The sequence below is a fragment of the Lipotes vexillifer genome, unplaced genomic scaffold (assembly GCF_000442215.2).
Source record: "Lipotes vexillifer unplaced genomic scaffold, Lipotes_vexillifer_v1.1 scaffold920, whole genome shotgun sequence".
Taxonomy (NCBI): domain Eukaryota; kingdom Metazoa; phylum Chordata; class Mammalia; order Artiodactyla; family Lipotidae; genus Lipotes; species Lipotes vexillifer.
This window is the reverse complement of record NW_006783413.1, coordinates 2,615,248-2,631,654: the sequence shown is the minus strand read 5'-3', so window position 1 is coordinate 2,631,654 and position 16,407 is coordinate 2,615,248. Positions and strand designations below refer to the sequence as shown.

At 41.2% G+C, this 16,407-nt stretch overlaps 1 protein-coding gene and 1 non-coding gene across 2 annotated transcripts in view; one reads left to right on the top strand and one right to left on the bottom strand.

The window, feature by feature from the left end:
- Nucleotides 1-588, bottom strand: part of FRMPD1 (FERM and PDZ domain containing 1) — a 46,730-nt gene extending 46,142 nt beyond the window's left edge. Inside the window, exon 1 of the mRNA XM_007456009.1 lies at nucleotides 488-588. Within this exon, the coding sequence (XP_007456071.1) occupies nucleotides 488-588 (101 nt within the window). The remainder of the gene's footprint in view (nucleotides 1-487) is intronic.
- A 14,369-nt stretch (nucleotides 589-14,957) lies between these two features.
- On the top strand, nucleotides 14,958-15,030 carry TRNAG-CCC (transfer RNA glycine (anticodon CCC)). Its single transcript has one exon. It is a non-coding gene; the product is annotated as a tRNA-Gly (tRNA).
- Nucleotides 15,031-16,407: the final 1,377 nt, after the last annotated feature.

The following is a 16,407-nucleotide window of genomic DNA, read 5'->3' as shown; positions in this document are numbered from 1 at the left end:
TAAAAAAAGACAGGAAAAGAGTATAAACAGCAGATTGCCTGACATCAAGTACTAAGACAAGGGGCGTGTGTGAGACAGCCAGAGACAGGGACAGTGATCATGTGTGAGTGTGGATTCAAAACAGTGTGTGTTCCAGAGTGTATAGGCACATGTGTGCAAGTATGTGGGTATGAGTGTGTCAGTGTGTTTAAGTCCATCTGTGAGTGAATGTGCGTGTCTCTGTAAATGCATATATGAGTTTGGTGTGAGTATCTCTGTGTGTCTGTGGGTGCCCCTTGAAGGATGCAGGGGAGGATTTGGAAAGGGACAGAGAGAAAGGCACTCCAGCGAAATTGCTGACCCATTTACCCTTCTTCCATCACAGGGTGTTAAGAACAAAGCAAGCCGGAGACAGTGATCCCCAGACACTGCCAAGACTGCAAAACTTCCTCCCACGGGGACACCGAACCCTTACAGACAGAAATCTCTGCCAACCCAGGAGCCTTACCGGGCCGAGCTGTCCCGGGAGCGCCGGAGCCATCTTGCCACCATTTGTTCTATTCTATGTGCTTTCCGGGTCTGGAATAAACTGGTCTCCAGCATTTCCATTTACCTGAAAGGAAGAAGAGTTTTCTTAAGAAGCTTAACCAAAATATTTGGAAGAGGATTCTGACAAATCACTATGATGCTTCCTGTATTTGCCAATTTTAAGACATGCTGATCAAATCACTAGGGCTCTCTATCTGAAATTAACATACACAGGTGCTCAGTGTCTACAGAGTGAACAACTTTAGCAGCCCTCTGCCCTAAGGAGTCCACAGTCTTGTGGTACACAGATAGGTTTTACATCTTAAAAGGTTCAACGTAAGGATTAGGGAATAAAATAGATAAGGCTTCTCAAACTGTGACTATGACACACTGTCAGAGATACACCTTCTGTGTGACACTGCCCCCCGCCACCTCAACTATGTGTGCATCCCTGGACGGCACAGCTCCATCTTGCCTGCATCAGGAACTGCATCAGGAACTGCATGGACATGCAAGCATTCTAATCACATTGTGCCCACTCTTCGGAGTGCTGCTTCTTTTGCTCAATATTTTATATATAATTTTTGAATAGGAAATTCTAAGTTTTGAATAGGTAATTTTGAATTTGTATAATTCAAACCCCAGATTGTAAAAGAAAAACAAAAAAGGATACACAGTTACTGTATTGTGCACTTAAAAATTTGTTAAGAGGGTAGATCTCACGTTAAGTGCATTCTTACCATAATAATAAAAATAAGATTTTTGTACAGTGAACGGTCTCCTCTCTATCCTTCCCTTCCCCCAGCCACTCAGTTTCCACACCCATGCATAATCACTGCTCTCCTACTTGAGATATTTGTCTTTCCAGAGTTTCTGTATGCCTATGCAAGCAAATACAAATATAGATTTTATGTGTCCTCTTCTTAACACAAAGGATAGTACACGATACACACTGTTCTGCACCAGGCTTTCTTCCTTGATATCTTTCCACATGAATACAAAGAATGCCTCTTCATTCTTTTTGACAGCTACTGAGTATTACATTGTATGAATATACTGTAATTTAAAAAGTAGTCTTCCCTTGATAGACATTTGGGTTATTGCCAATCCTTTGCTATTGTAAATAATACCACAGTGAGTTATGCAGTACAAATATCATTTCTGCACATATGCAATTATATATTTGGATAAGTTTCCAGATACTGAATTGTGAGGTCAAAATTTATAAGCATTTGTGCTTTGATAGATATTATCAGGTTACCAAGAAAAATAGTATATATGCTTGAGATTAAATTTTCCTAAAACAATATATATTTATATTTTTCTATTTACTTTTTAAAATACTGGTCTCAACTACACAATTAATTTCACAACCCAATAAATATTCACACGAAATAAGATATGACATTGTGAAATAACCATGGATACAGAGAAAATAAAAAAGAATTATAAGAGATTATGTTGCTTAACACTACACAAACACATTTGGAAACCTTAATAATATGGATGGTTTTCAAGGAAAATATAAATGATATAAGATGACCCTAGAAGAGATAGAAAATCTAAAAAGACAATTACCATAGAAGAGAAAATTGTTAAAGATCACATGCCAAAAAATTCCAGGCAGACAGGTTCAAAGGTGAATTCTTACAAATCTATAAGATGTAGCTCACCCTGACAATTGTTTTGTTTTATTTTAAATAGACACTTTTAATTTTGGAATAATTTTAGACGTGTAAAAACGTTGCAAAGATAATACAGTGAGTTCCAATATACCCTTCATTCAGCTTTCCCTAATTTAGCATCTTACATAATCATTGTAACTTTGTCAAAACTAAGAAATTAACACGGGTACACTAATATTAGCTAAGCTACAAATTTTATTCAGATTTCATCAGTTTTTCCATTTATGTTCATTTTCTGTTCCAGGATCCAATCCTGGATATCATGCTGCTTCTAGCCAGCTTAGTTTATCTTCCCCAATGCTATGTTAGCTATTCTAGCGCACAAAGAAGGAAATCTTCCAAATTCTTTTTAATCAGTCAGTATAACATTGATACCAATTCTGATAAAAACACTACAATAAGGCAAAAATACAATCTCCCTTATAAATATCAAAGTAAATATCCCAAATAAAATATTAGCAACTAGAATCTATCAGTAATCAGCAGAATAATAGTGGGATCTATACTAGGAGTGCACTAACCATTTTTATATAAAAATGAAAGCAGGACACCCAAACTCATCACTTTAGAAACCCGGAGACATACACTTCATCAAATGGCAGACAAATACAAATTAATGGGTGTAAAACATAGGCTGCAACCAAAAATAAATTCCATTTAGATCAAGGGATGTGTCAGTCTAGCTTTTTTCTACAATGGGGACAGCAGACCTGAATACTGTCTTCCGTTCTGTACAGCTCACTTTTTTTTTTTGCGGTACGCGGGCCTCTCACTGTTGTGGCCTCTCCCGTTGCGGAGCACAGGCTCCGGACGCGCAGGCTCAGCGGCCATGGCTCACGGGCCTAGCCGCTCCGCGGCATGTGGGATCTTCCCGGACCGGGGCACGAACCCGTGTCCCCTGCATCGGCAGGCGGACTCTCAACCACTGCGCCACCAGGGAAGCCCACATTTATATCATTTTAAATTGCTACATAGTATTATTTTCTTTGGCCATATCATAATTTATTCAATAAGTCTATCATTGGATGTTTGTGCTGTTTCCAATTTTTCACTATTATGAAAGCTTTACAATGAATATGCTTATTCATGGTAAATGGCTACTTCCCAGGTATTTTCTTGGAATAATTCCTAGAAATGAAATTACTGGATTTAAGAATATGTTCATTTTTAAGAATTTGGAATGTGTACTGTCAAGTTGCTTCCAAGAAGGTACCAATTTGCACTCCTGCCAGGACAGACCTTTGCAAATATTGAATACTATCATTTAAAAAATATTTGCTAACAGGATGGAAAATAGTGCCTACGTATGATTTAAATGTTTATATTTTGAAAAATACAGAAGACAAAAGTAAATACAATCCACATTCTCATATATATTGGATATTATTTTTAAAATATTTGTTAATGGGATGGAAAGTAGCATCTAATTATTAGTTTAAATATATATTTCTTGAGAAATACAGAAAACAAAAGTAAATGTCACATATAATTCCATCACATTAAAAATTATATAAATTGAGTATCTTTCTTCAAACAACCAATCCAGTTCCCAGAGATTATCACTGTTAACAATTTGGTGGGTATTCACTCTCACTTTGCCCTAAATCTATAAAGACCTATATTATGTATATTAAAATATATAGGCCACAAAAATACAATCATGCTATGCTCAGTGGTCTGGATCTTGTATTTTTTAACTGGTGAATATATCACAGACATATTTCCAGATCAGAGCTCACTATATCAATAGTTTTGAAGTTATTTGATTACTTGTATATCTGGACATTTTTTATGCACTATGGCCATTTATGGTTCTTTTTTGCTACTTTTTTTTTTGTGTGTGTGGTACGAGGGCCTCTCACTGTTGTGGCCTCTCCCGCGGAGCACAGGCTCCGGACATGCAGGCTCAGCAGTCATGGCTCACGGGCCCAGCCGCTACGCAGCATGTGGGAACCTCCTGGACCGGGCACGTCTCCCGTCGCGGAGCACAGGCTCCGGACACGCAGGCTCAGCGGCCATGGCTCACGGGCCCAGCCGCTCCGCGGCATGTGGGATCTTCCCGGACCAGGGCACAAACCCGTGTCCCCTGCATCGGCAGGCGGACTCTCAACAACTGCGCCACCAGGGAAGCCCTTTTGCTACTTTTTTATTTCTGGTTTTTCCTTATCTTTCTACTAGAATGTCTGCCTTCTTGTTATTGCAAAAGCTCTTTTATAATAAGGATTACTTAATGTCCTTTTGCCAAGGACACAAAACCACATCATATTTCTGTGAGACTTACTAGGGATGGTCAAGAATGTAGATTCTAGTGTCCTGACAACACAGAGACTAATCACAAAGGATACAAAAATAAATGTCCAGTAAAGCCTACAGCATATTGTTTTCAAGTATCAATTGCCTCAGTCAGGCCCTTAACAGGAGTGAGTCAGCTAGCAATTATAGGATATGGAGGTTAACTTGGTTTGCCTTATGTCTGAGCATCACACTTTCAGCACCTTCCTGTAGGGGTCTGGGATGCTAAGGAGACTTAAAACCAAGTCATATAAAGACTCACTGAAAAATCAGAGAATGTTTATTCAGCAAAGATTTGGAGGTGGCCTATATGATCATGGTTCACAAGTGGCCAAAAGGCCACCAGGTAGAAGAGACATATGCCATACGTTTCTGGGGTGCAGAGCCAAGATTAATGGGGGAATGCCACAGAGAGGGAGACTCCAGCTCAGGCTGAGGCTAGACCTCTCTAGTGTTCCTAGTGATCTAAGAACAGGATGAGTTTTCTCAAGAATTAGCAAGATCCTGGTCACTGAAGGCGGTCAGGCAGAGGCTGGATAACTAACTCTGCATGGATGTAGAAGGGACCTTACAGTGGAGTAAGGTCCACTGTACCAGATGACTTCTGCAGTTTTTCCATCCATGTGACTTGAGGTCTCTACTAGATCTAAAAAGCAGACAAGATGATATTTGTTGTGCTCTGTCTCAAAACTCAAAGACCCACATCCTCTGGCGTAGCTGGAACTCCTGAAGTCACCACATCTCTGGAAGATACAAAATCTCTGACCACTACGTTGTTTCAATCTCCAAATGACCGCAGTGCTGCCAAGGATCTCAGACTCATCCATAATGATTTTCCATTCCTTTCGAAGGTCATCAAACTGCAGTGGTTACTTACAGGGGATTATTACAAACACAAATACAGCTTAGCTAATTGATTTCTGTAAACATATATGGCTCTAATTAAAAGAATTAATTTGCATTATATACCTGTACTGTGGGCAGGGACATGCCTTCATCTAGAAATCCCCAAAGACCAAACAAATGACATCAGCCAAGCCATTATAAGTGCTCCCTGACTCAGCAAAGCCTGAGCAGGACAGTTTAAAGTCAAGAAAATGACCTGCTAATGGTTTTAATATTTGCATCTGGATTGCTGAGCCAATGGAAGAAAATAAGGGCCCAAATAATTCCCAAACATTTGAATCTTCTCTACAATCCCACTGCCAAGAAGTCATCCAGCATCTAATTGTTCTGTCATTCATTGTTAGACCAGCTGCTTTACATAAAGCTAAATTCCACACCTCCATCTCCATCTCCGCAGCTTCAGTCCTCCACAGTAATGTTGCCCTCCGAGCACTCTTCCTCGCCCCACCACCAGCGCACCTTCCAGAATAAATCATCTCCCTCTTCTATACATCAGTCTTTCTGGACCTGAACATAGCAATCTTGCCTCCTCTGCCCTGGACTAAACATCCTCAGTTCCTTCACCAGGTCTTCATAAGACAGGATCACTTTAGATCACCCTCCTGTGGACACACACCAATTTGGCAAAATCCCTTAAAGAGTGTGAATCCTCAAACTGAACACACTTCTGGTTGTCTGGAACAAAATACTAAGTAGAAACAAACTCAAAATATTTTGCAAAAGGAGAAGAGGACCAAATATATTAGGGTGATAGCTATCTTACAAAGTAAATAGACAATTAAGATATCCTTCAAAACCTTCAAAACCCTTCAAAAGGGATACAAGAGGTGATAACAAAGAACTTCAGGAAACCATTAACTGCTAATGAGAAATGAAAAACATCAAAGGAGGCAGCAATGGATAGAAGAGAAAGTGAAGAGTTAAAAATCATTTACACTAAATTGAAATTACAAAAACAAAACAGATAGCAATTTAAGTGAAACTGTCAGCTACAATCAGATTGAGGGTATTCAACTTACAAATAATAGGAGCTAGCAGAGAAAAGAGAAAAGGAATGCACAAAATTGTAATCAAAGAAAGCATTAAAGGTAAATTTCTTGAGCTGGAAAATATGTTTCAAATATAAAGAGCACAAAAAGCAGCTCTCAGATATATGCCTCAAGGAAGGTTCCTTACACATCAGCTCAAGTTCTTAAATGTCAAAGACTAAAGAATCAGCCTTAAAATCAGTTTTACAAGGGGGGGAAAAGGGCTCCCTTGGTGGTGCAGTGGTTAAGAATTCGCCTGCCAATGCAGGGGACACGGGTTCAAGCCCTGGTCCGGGAAGATCCGTGGAGCAACTAAGCCCATGCGCCACAACTACTGAGCCCACGCACCACAACTACTGAAGCCCGTGCACCTCTTAGAGTCCGTGCTCCGCAACAAGACAAGCCACCGCAATGAGAAGCCTGCATGCAGCAAGAAGAGTAGCCCCTGCTCACCGCAACTAGAGAAAGCCCGCGTGCAGCAATGAAGACCCAATGTAGCCAAAAATAAATAAAATAAATTTTTTTTTAAAAGTAAAAGAGACGGGCTTCCCTGGTGGAACAGTGGTTGAGAGTCCGCCTGCCAATGCAGGGGACACGGGTTCGTGCCCCGGTCCGGGAAGATCCCACATGCCGCGGAGCAGCTGGGCCCGTGAGCCATGGCCGCTGAGCCTGCGCGTCCGGAGCCTGTGCTCCGCAACGGGAGAGGCCACAACAGTGAGAGGCCCGCGCACCGCAAAAAAAAAAAAAAAAAAAAAAAAGTAAAAGAGGAAAAGAATATGATAATTTGAAAAAGATTAGGTTCATATGCTTTGTAGCATATTATTTAGTTACAGATGCAGGCTGTAACTCTCTCTGGGGAATGTAAAAGCTTTACAAGAGTCTGTTCTTGAAAGATATCTCTGGGAGTCATTCTGTGATTTTTTTTTTTTTTGTCCGGTATGCGGGCCTCTCAGTGTTGTGGCCTCTCCCGTTGCGGAGCCCAGGCTCCGGACGCGCAGGCTCAGCGGCCATGGCTCACGGGCCCAGGCGCTCCGCGGCATGTGGGATCTTCCCAGACCGGGGCATGAACCCGCGTCCCCTGCATCGGCAGTCGGACTCTCAACCACTGCGCCACCAGGGAAGCCCCATTCTGTGATTTTTTTAACCTACTAGTGAAGGTCTTTTGTCAGTTTAGTGGTTTTTTTCTTTCACTATTTTTCCTCTTATTACACTGTCAGAAACTTGAGCATAGAGAACATGTCTTATCCCTTTTAATTCTCTCTCAGGACCTATAACATAGGCTCAATAGATGTTTGTTGAATGACTGAAGGAACAAAATCAAAATAAAAGCAGAAATAAACTGGAAAATTAGAATAAAGTTTCACTTAATAAAGACAAAATTAATGTGGGTTCTTAAAGATTGAGAAAAACAGTAAACCACTCTGATACAAGTTATTATTAACAAAATGAGAAATGAGTAAAGACAAACATTGGGGAAAAACACGAGAGAGTGTCATACATGTTGTACACAATTTAGATAAGCTAAGTAATATGGGTGGTTTTGGAAGATATATTTGGAATGCATCTTTCTAGAGTCTTCCTGTTAAGTCCTTCAATTTTCCTGAGGGGCAGACTCCTGGGTAACAAGGTCAGCTTCATAGAATGGTGTCTCCCAAGATTTCCATATCAACCCTTTGGTATGTAAGTGCATTCATACCTGTGAAGGGGTTTTCCTAGACCAGTTCCTTGGACATAGTGGAAGAAATACTTTCCACGTAGGGTTTTAAAAGGAGAAGATTCTAAGACCCATACTGAAACGTGAAAATAGGATTCTCACCAATGAAACACCCTGGTTGTAGCCTCTGGGAATCCAAGACGTTGATCTTTCCTGGATGTGCTGAAGATTCCATTTGTTTAAAAATAAATTTAATTCACTAAACATACATTCATTGAAAAAAACACTTACAGGGAGATCAGCTTGGTGCTTTGTGACCACCTAGAGGGGTGGGATGGGGAGGGTGGGAAGGAGACACAAGAGGGAGGAGATATGGGGATATATGTATATGTATAGTGGATTCACTTTGTTATAAAGCAGAAACTAACACACCATTGTAAATCAATCATACTCCAATAAAGATGTCAAAAAAAAAGAAAAAACACTCAGTGCAGGTGACCAAGAATGAGCGATGAGTAAGATGCAGCCCCTACCTCAGGAAAGGGTCAACCCCCTTTCTGTTCTCTGCCTGCTGGTAAGAGATGCTTGGCAAGGTGGTCAGTGTATTTGGCTCATTTATTCTATGGTTTCCACAAATTACTTCTATCTGCAGCTATCCTAAGGCCGATCAGCTCCAGGAAACTGAGGTAGTTCAACACCTTTCCCCCCCGCAAAGCAAAGAACCAGAACTAAAATTAAAACGTTGAGTAAATCTATAACTGCAGAAGAAATTCTGAAAGTGAATTTTTCAAAAATTTATTAAAAAATCCACACAGAACTTGAAGGTTGCTGTGTTTATCAGAGAATTATTTCAAACTCTGTCTCAAAATTAATAGACAAGGCTTCCCTGGTGGCACAGTGGTTAAGAATCCGTCTGCCAATGCAAGGGACACGGGTTCGAGCCCTGGCCCGAGAAGATCCCACATGCCGCAGAGCAACTAAGCCCGTGCACAACTACTGAGCCTGCGAGCCACAACTACTGAGCCCACGTGCCACAACTACTGAAGCCTGCACACCTAGAGCCCGTGCTCCGCAACAAGAGAAGCCACGACAATGAGAAGCCTGCGCACCGCAACGAACAGTAGCCCCCGCTCACTGCAGCTAGAGAAAGCCCGTGCGCAGCAACGAAGACCCAACACAGCCAAAAATAAATAAATAAATTTATTTTAAAAATTAATAGATAACATTCTTCAACAAAGAAAAATCATAGCATGCTACCAAGTTCTTCTAATAATGCAAAGGTAGTCCTGAATTTAAAATCTTACAAAGCTTACACTAAAAAGTAACATAGAGGACAATTTCACTCATGAAATACAAAATTCCTAAACAAGATCCTGGCCAGAAAATGTTAATAATTCTTGAAGCTAGGAGATGGGTATTTAAAGTTCATTTTACTATTCTCTCGACTTTTGTGTACTATAAAAATTCTTCTTAATAAACTTGTTTTTTAATTAAAAAAATTACCTCCAGCAAAATCCAGCAACAACACAGTACAAGGATAATACACCATAATCAAGTTGGATTTATCCTAAGAATTAAAGGTTCAATTTAAGGAAAACTATTAATATGTTTTAGCTTATAAATAGAAAAAATAACAAAATAGGTGAGCATATCATAATATGCTGCAAAATCATTCGTTCCATGTAATTTAGGCTCCTTGTTTTGATTAAAAAAAACAGAAATACCAGGCAGCTCAATATTATTTTAGAATGAAATATAAAAGCATTCCACTTAAAAGGGAAAATAAAATTACAGTGTTCATCACAACACTATAGTAGCCAGCAAGTGTGATGCAACATGAAAGAGAAATGAGAGATAAATACAGCAAAGGAACTTAAACCACCAGTGCCTACAGGTGGCATGATTGCATATGGGCCTCAATTTCAACATATCGGAGATAGTAAATAACCTGGGCAAAATTATAAAGTTGTGAAGACTTAGGAGACTTTATAGACAATCACAAGTATTGAAAAGGACTATATGTGTAAAAGGAGTCTGGACTTGTTCTGAATGAAACCTAAAGTAAAAATTTATCTAAGTTCAAGAAGACAAATTCGATTCAATGTAAACATCTTTTCTCTTTAATTTTTCTTACGGGAAATTTTACAGCATACACACATCAGACCGAATAGAATCATGAATCTCCATGCACCCATGGAGTTAGCTTTAACATTTAACCATTTTGTCCATCTTGTAAAAGACTTTTCATAATCAGAGCTATCAAAATGGCACTGGGCTACCTAGGTGAGGAGAGAGCTTTTCATCACTGAGGTGTGCAAGAAATACAAAAGATATTAGCAGATCAGGGATCCTATAAGGGACAGTCAAAATTGGCTGGGGATTAGATCAATATGTGCCTTCCAAGCCTGAGAGTCTATGATTTAGGAGGTGAAATGGATCCAAATTGTGTGCTGGCCTGGACCAGATCATAAACAACTTGAAAGCAGGGTTTCTTCTCTTAGTCATCTTTGTATCTCCAGTTCCCAACATAAATAGATATTCAATAAACTTAGTGTTTGTTAAGTGAATAAATGACAAATGAATGAACGGAACACAAAATGCAACTTTTGCATGGAACTTCTACACACCAGTAATAAACAAACAAACTCTCTCTCTCCCTCTATAGGTAACATTTAATCTCCAATATACCCAAGGTCTGAGGATATAAACCAACTGATGACGCAAGGAAAAAACCACAAACGAGAAACCAAAATGCATGGCAAACATCCAGCCTTTTGAATAATGAGAGAAAATAAATCACCAAATTAGCATTTTCTCTTAAACTAACATAAATGTTAAAATGTCTTGACCTTCCTCCCTTGGCTCCTGTGACATCTGTCTCCTCACTCTCCTCGCGCCTCTCAGACTACACCTACCCAGCTACTCCTCTCCCCTCCATCATCTAATTCTAGGCTCCTGTTCTCAGCTCCCTTCTTATCTAATTAAATGTGACACCTATTCTTTCTAAACCAGTAGTTCCCAAACTTCATGGCACATTAGAATCACCTGGGGAGCTTTTAACAATCCCAGATCCCATTCTAGACCAATCAAATCAGAATGTCTGAAGGTGCAAGCCAGACACTGGTAGTTTTTAAAGACCCCCCGCCCCACAACCCCGCCCGGTGATTCCAACGTATAACAAAGGTTGAGGTTCACTGCTCTAAACACTCCCCACGGGCGATGTCATTTACTCCCCCAGTTTCAGGTGCTTTGAGAATCACCTGCCTCTTTAGGATCTCTACCAAGATGTCCCACAAGCACTTGAGCCAGTCATATCTAAAACAGAATTCACCATCTTTCTTTGTCCTGCTCCTCAAGTCCTCTCCTCCAAGGTGGAATATTTCATTCAAGGAGACCACCATTTAATTTTTCTAACTGCCCAAGTCAAAAATCATTCTTGCCTCTTTCCCCCTGTTTCATGCCCCACAGTGAGTCAGTCACCACGTTCTATTGCCTTTGCTATCAATTACCTTAATCTCTCACCAACTCTCTTTTCTTAGTGCTACAGCCATTGTTCAAACTTTGATCCTGTCTGAAATAATACGATAATCTCCTAGCCAGTCTCCATGCTTCTAGACTTACCCTCCATCAATCTATCCTCCATACGGCTGCCAAAATGATATAATGTAATTCTAATCATGTCACTTTTATTTTTAAAATCCTTTAGTGGTTTCCCTTCATCTTTAGGATAACATCTGAGTACAAGAATTACAATAATATTAAAGACCCAACTACATTAACATGCTATCATTTACTATGTGCCAGACACTGGGCTAAGTAATTTATATGTGTTTTCTTATTTAATGCTTATTACAATCCTCACTTACAAAAAGGAAACTGAGGCATAAAGAAGTTAAGTAATTTGGCCAAAAGTACATAGCAAGAAAGTGGCAGAACTGGAATTCCCAATCAGATTAGCTTGCTTGTCTCTGGAGCTAGACTCAACCACTCCCTCCCACTGCCTCCCTCCCAGCCTTGGAGCAGCAGTCAAAGCCTTCTGTGATCTGCCCCCTGCCTACCTGTCTGTCTCATCTCCCTCACACTGCACACACCATCAGATCTGAATTATCCACTGTTCCCCAGACAGGCCCTGATTTCTCACACGGTCATGCCTCTGTAGATGCTGTTTCCTCTGCCTAGTCCACATGCCCTGCCTGTCATCCACCAAATTCCTACTTGCACTTCAGTGAGCGGGCACAGTAGTACACTGGTCGAGCACCAACACTTCCCTCTCTGGCTTGTTTTCTCATCTGTAAGAACAATGACAATGATCCCTGCCCAGCTGTGTTCCAGGGTTGGTGAAAGGTTTACATTCCATTATGTTGTGACAATTCTTTGAAAACTATAAAGCTCTATGCAAATGTGCCCGTGAGAAACCTCTTTTTCTGAGTGAGTGTAAAGCTCAGTTGTATGATCAAATCTGAGACAAAAGTCTGAAGTATAAGAAGTTCATCTCTGCCATAAAAAGGAATGAAGTCCTGATACGTGCTACAGCATGGATAAACCTTGAAAACATTACACAAAGTAGCAGCAGCCAGACACAAAAGGCCACACATTGTATGATTCCATTTATACGAAATCTGCAGAATGGACAAATCCATAGGGACAGAACATTGATTAGTGGTTGCCAGGGGCTGTGGGAAAGGGGAAGTGAGGATTGACTGCTAATGGGTAAGGGGTGTATTTTGGGGGTGATAAATGTTCTGGAATTAGACAGTGGTGATGGTTGTATAACCTTGTGAATATATTAAAAACCACTGAACTGTACACTTAAAAAGACTGAATTTTATGGTATGTGAATTATGACTCAATTTTAAAAAAAGAAGTTTCTCTCTGGCACCTAGCTTAACGCTTCTGCCCACTTTCCCTTGGTGGTAAGTAATATCCAACTCCAATAAGGAACCTGTTTTTCCTCATATCCTTCCCCCCATTCTTTCTTAGTAAAACCCAAAACACTGGTTCCCTAAAAGCATTAGCAGCATCTGGAGGGCTGGTTAAAACACAAATTGCTGGGGCCCCAGAGTTTCTAATTCAGTAGGTCTAGAGTAGGGCCCAAGAATTTGCATTTCTAACACTTCTCTAGATAAAAGCTAGGGAATCTTTTTTTTTTTAATTTTTATTTATTTATTTTCTTTATTTCTTTGGCTGCGTCTGGTCTTAGTTGCGGCACACAGGATCTTCGTTGCAGCGCTCAGGTTTCTCTCTAGTTGTGGCGCGCAGGCTCCAGGGCATGTGGGCTCTGTAGTTTGTGGCATGCAGGCTCTCTCGTTGAGGTGAGCGAGCTCAGTAGCCCCGCGGCATGTGGGATCTTAGTTCCCTGACCAGGAATCGAACCCGTGTCCCTTGCATTGAAGGCAGATTCTTTACCACTGGACCACCCGGGAAGTTCCAAAGCTAAGGAATCTGAAAAGACCACTGAGCTGAAAGTCAGGAGACCTGAATTCTCTTCCTGACTTTGACTCTAATTAAGCCTGGAATTGTACAAGTCTCCAAACCTCTGGTTATCTCTTTTATCTTAACATTGAATTTCTCTAAGAATCTGCCAATTCTAAAATTGTATCATCTCATCAGTTCCCTTCTTATGTCCTCCAGTGCTTCCCATCTCTAATATCCAACCTCTGCCCAGATGTCCAACTCAATTTCTCACCTGACAAGTTTGGAAAAGGAAGGGAACTAACATATGTATAACTGATAGCATGTTATTTACTTCTCATGACTGTCCCGCATGGTGGGAATCCATAACTGCATTTTGAGGACCAGGAAGCCGAGTATTCTAGAGGTTAAAGAACGTCCTTCGGGGCTTCCCTGGTGGCACAGTGGTTAAGAATCCGCCTGCCAATGCAGGGGACACGGGTTCAAGCCCTGGTCCAGGAAGATCCCACATGTTGCACAGCAACTAAGCCCATGTGCCACAACTACTGAGCCTGTGCTCCAGAGGTCGCAAGCCACAACTACTGAAGCCCACGCACCTAGAGCCCGAGCTCTGCAACAAGAGAAGCCACCACAATGAGAAGCCCGCACGCCGCAGCAAAGATTAGCCCCCACTTGCCTCAACTAGAGAAAGCTGCGCACAGCAACAAAGACCCACTGCAGCCAAAAAATAAATAAATAATTTATTTCTAAAAAATTATTTAAAAAAAACTTCCTCCAAGTGGCCAAGGGGACCCAAGGCCCCATCCTCCTCCTATCACGTTATATCTGTTCCAATGCTTCTCTGTCCCTCAAAAAAGCCCTAGGTGGCCACTCCTGTACATTTGTTCATGATATCCTCACTTTCTGAGACTTATTCAAATCCTATCTAACCTTCAAAACCCAGCTCCAGCTCCACCACATCCAGGGTGGGTTCCTGCCTACCGGTCTACCATGAACCACGTGGTTCCCCAATCGCAGAGCTATTGTGTTGTGTCTTACCCTCCATTCAGCCCCTGACTTCCTTGTCTATGCTCTTGTCTTGCGTTTCCTAACTTCATATGGATTCAGATCTTGTTTTTTGCCCCCTAGTTAGTGAACTCCTTGAGAGGAGGAGAAAGTCATCCTATTTCTTCACAATCCCTGCAGGGTCCAGCAGAATGCCTTGAGCTCAATCAACATTTGTTAAATTAATAATGCAGGTTATAGATGTCTGAAATGCTATGGTAAGCTCGGAACACTAGAACAATAAGCAGTTTCAATTCTTGAAGTTCTAGGCCAAAAGAAAAAGTTATTTGCTAATATTTTAGGGAAACGCATATTTACGTTTCTATGTCAACGTTTGATGTTGCCCTGGTTCATTACAGTGATCTTAGCTCAGTGAGAGAGAATGGGCTGCTTCTCACACCTGCATTAATTTTCTAAAAGGAGGGGACTTCCCTAGTGGGCCAGTGGGTAAGACTCTGCACTCCCAATGCAGGGGGCCCAGGTTCGATCCCTGGTCGGGGAACTAGATCCCACATGCATGCCGCAACTAAGGAGTCTGCATGCTGCAACAAAGATCCCACGTGCCACAAGTAAGACCCAGTGCAGCCAAAATAAATAAATAAATAAAATTTTCTAAAAGGAATTCGGATTAAATGATGCTTTATCAGAAAAATGACAGGTCTGAGAAAGTGTGAAAGGCAGGGGGACCATGTCAGCAACTGCCAGACTACCACACCTGTAACATGCACAGTCTGCATAAAAAGATTCTATAGTACAGCGCCTCCTACTTTACCTTCAGCCTAAATGATAATATTCATCAAATCACGGGTCTGATCATGCTAGATACGGGTTTCTTCCTGATACACATTAAAGTAAATATACAACTATTTAAAGAAAAATGTTTGTTCCTGTATCACCTAAAACGATCTTGGGTTCCATGTGGTACAAAAACAAGCCTTTGGAAAACATGGGTTCAAGGCATCACCATGTCACCCAGATTTCACATCTGCCTAACAGGATTAGACGTCTCTCAGAAAGGGCATAGCCTCTTATCTAGGTCAGTGCAGATGGCCTCTGCATGGCCCTCTGGGAGCGACAGGGTGGCAGCAGGAACAGTCAGCACGATGGGGCTCCAGGCTGTGCCTTTCTCTTGCTAGTGATCTAAGGGCCCCAGGACCCAGGAGACTGGAAACTGGTCACACAAGTCATCTACTTTATCAGATGGACAGTGAGCCCTGGAAAGAATGTGGGAAAAAGCTGCCACCAACAATAATACTATCTGCAAGGCCTTACCTCACCACGGCTATGCTTGAAGGGGCCCTGTAGGCAGCCCCAAAGGTGGATGGCAAAATGACATTGCTGAGTTGGCTGTAGCTGCCAAGGCTCTTGGTCCACCCTGCGCAGGAACAGAAGCACTTCAGGGAGACAGAACACCTGCAATCAGCCCCATCAGCAGGACACATGACCCAAGTCAAGTACATTCCCTCTCTGAGTTTCAATTTTCCTACCTGTAAAGTTAAGGGTCAAGCATGGATGTACCTTGAAAACATTGTACTAAGTGAAAGGAGCCAGTCACCGAGGACATACATGTTATATGATCCCATTCATATGAAAGTCCAGAAGAGGCAAATCTAGAGTGACAGAAAGGAATTAGTGCTTGCTTAGGTCGGGGGACTTGGGGAAATAGGAGTGTAGCAAAATAGACAAAACTGACTACCCTCATGAAGCTTATATTCTAGTGGAGGCTCCCACTAGACAAGAAATGACAAACATTAATAAAGGAAATTAATTAAGGATGTTAAAAACTGGTAAGTGCTAGGGAGAAAAAAGAGAATTAGATTATCAGTGTCGTGGAGCTGGAAGTCTGGAGTCAGGCCAAAGTTTGTTCACTTTTTGAGAT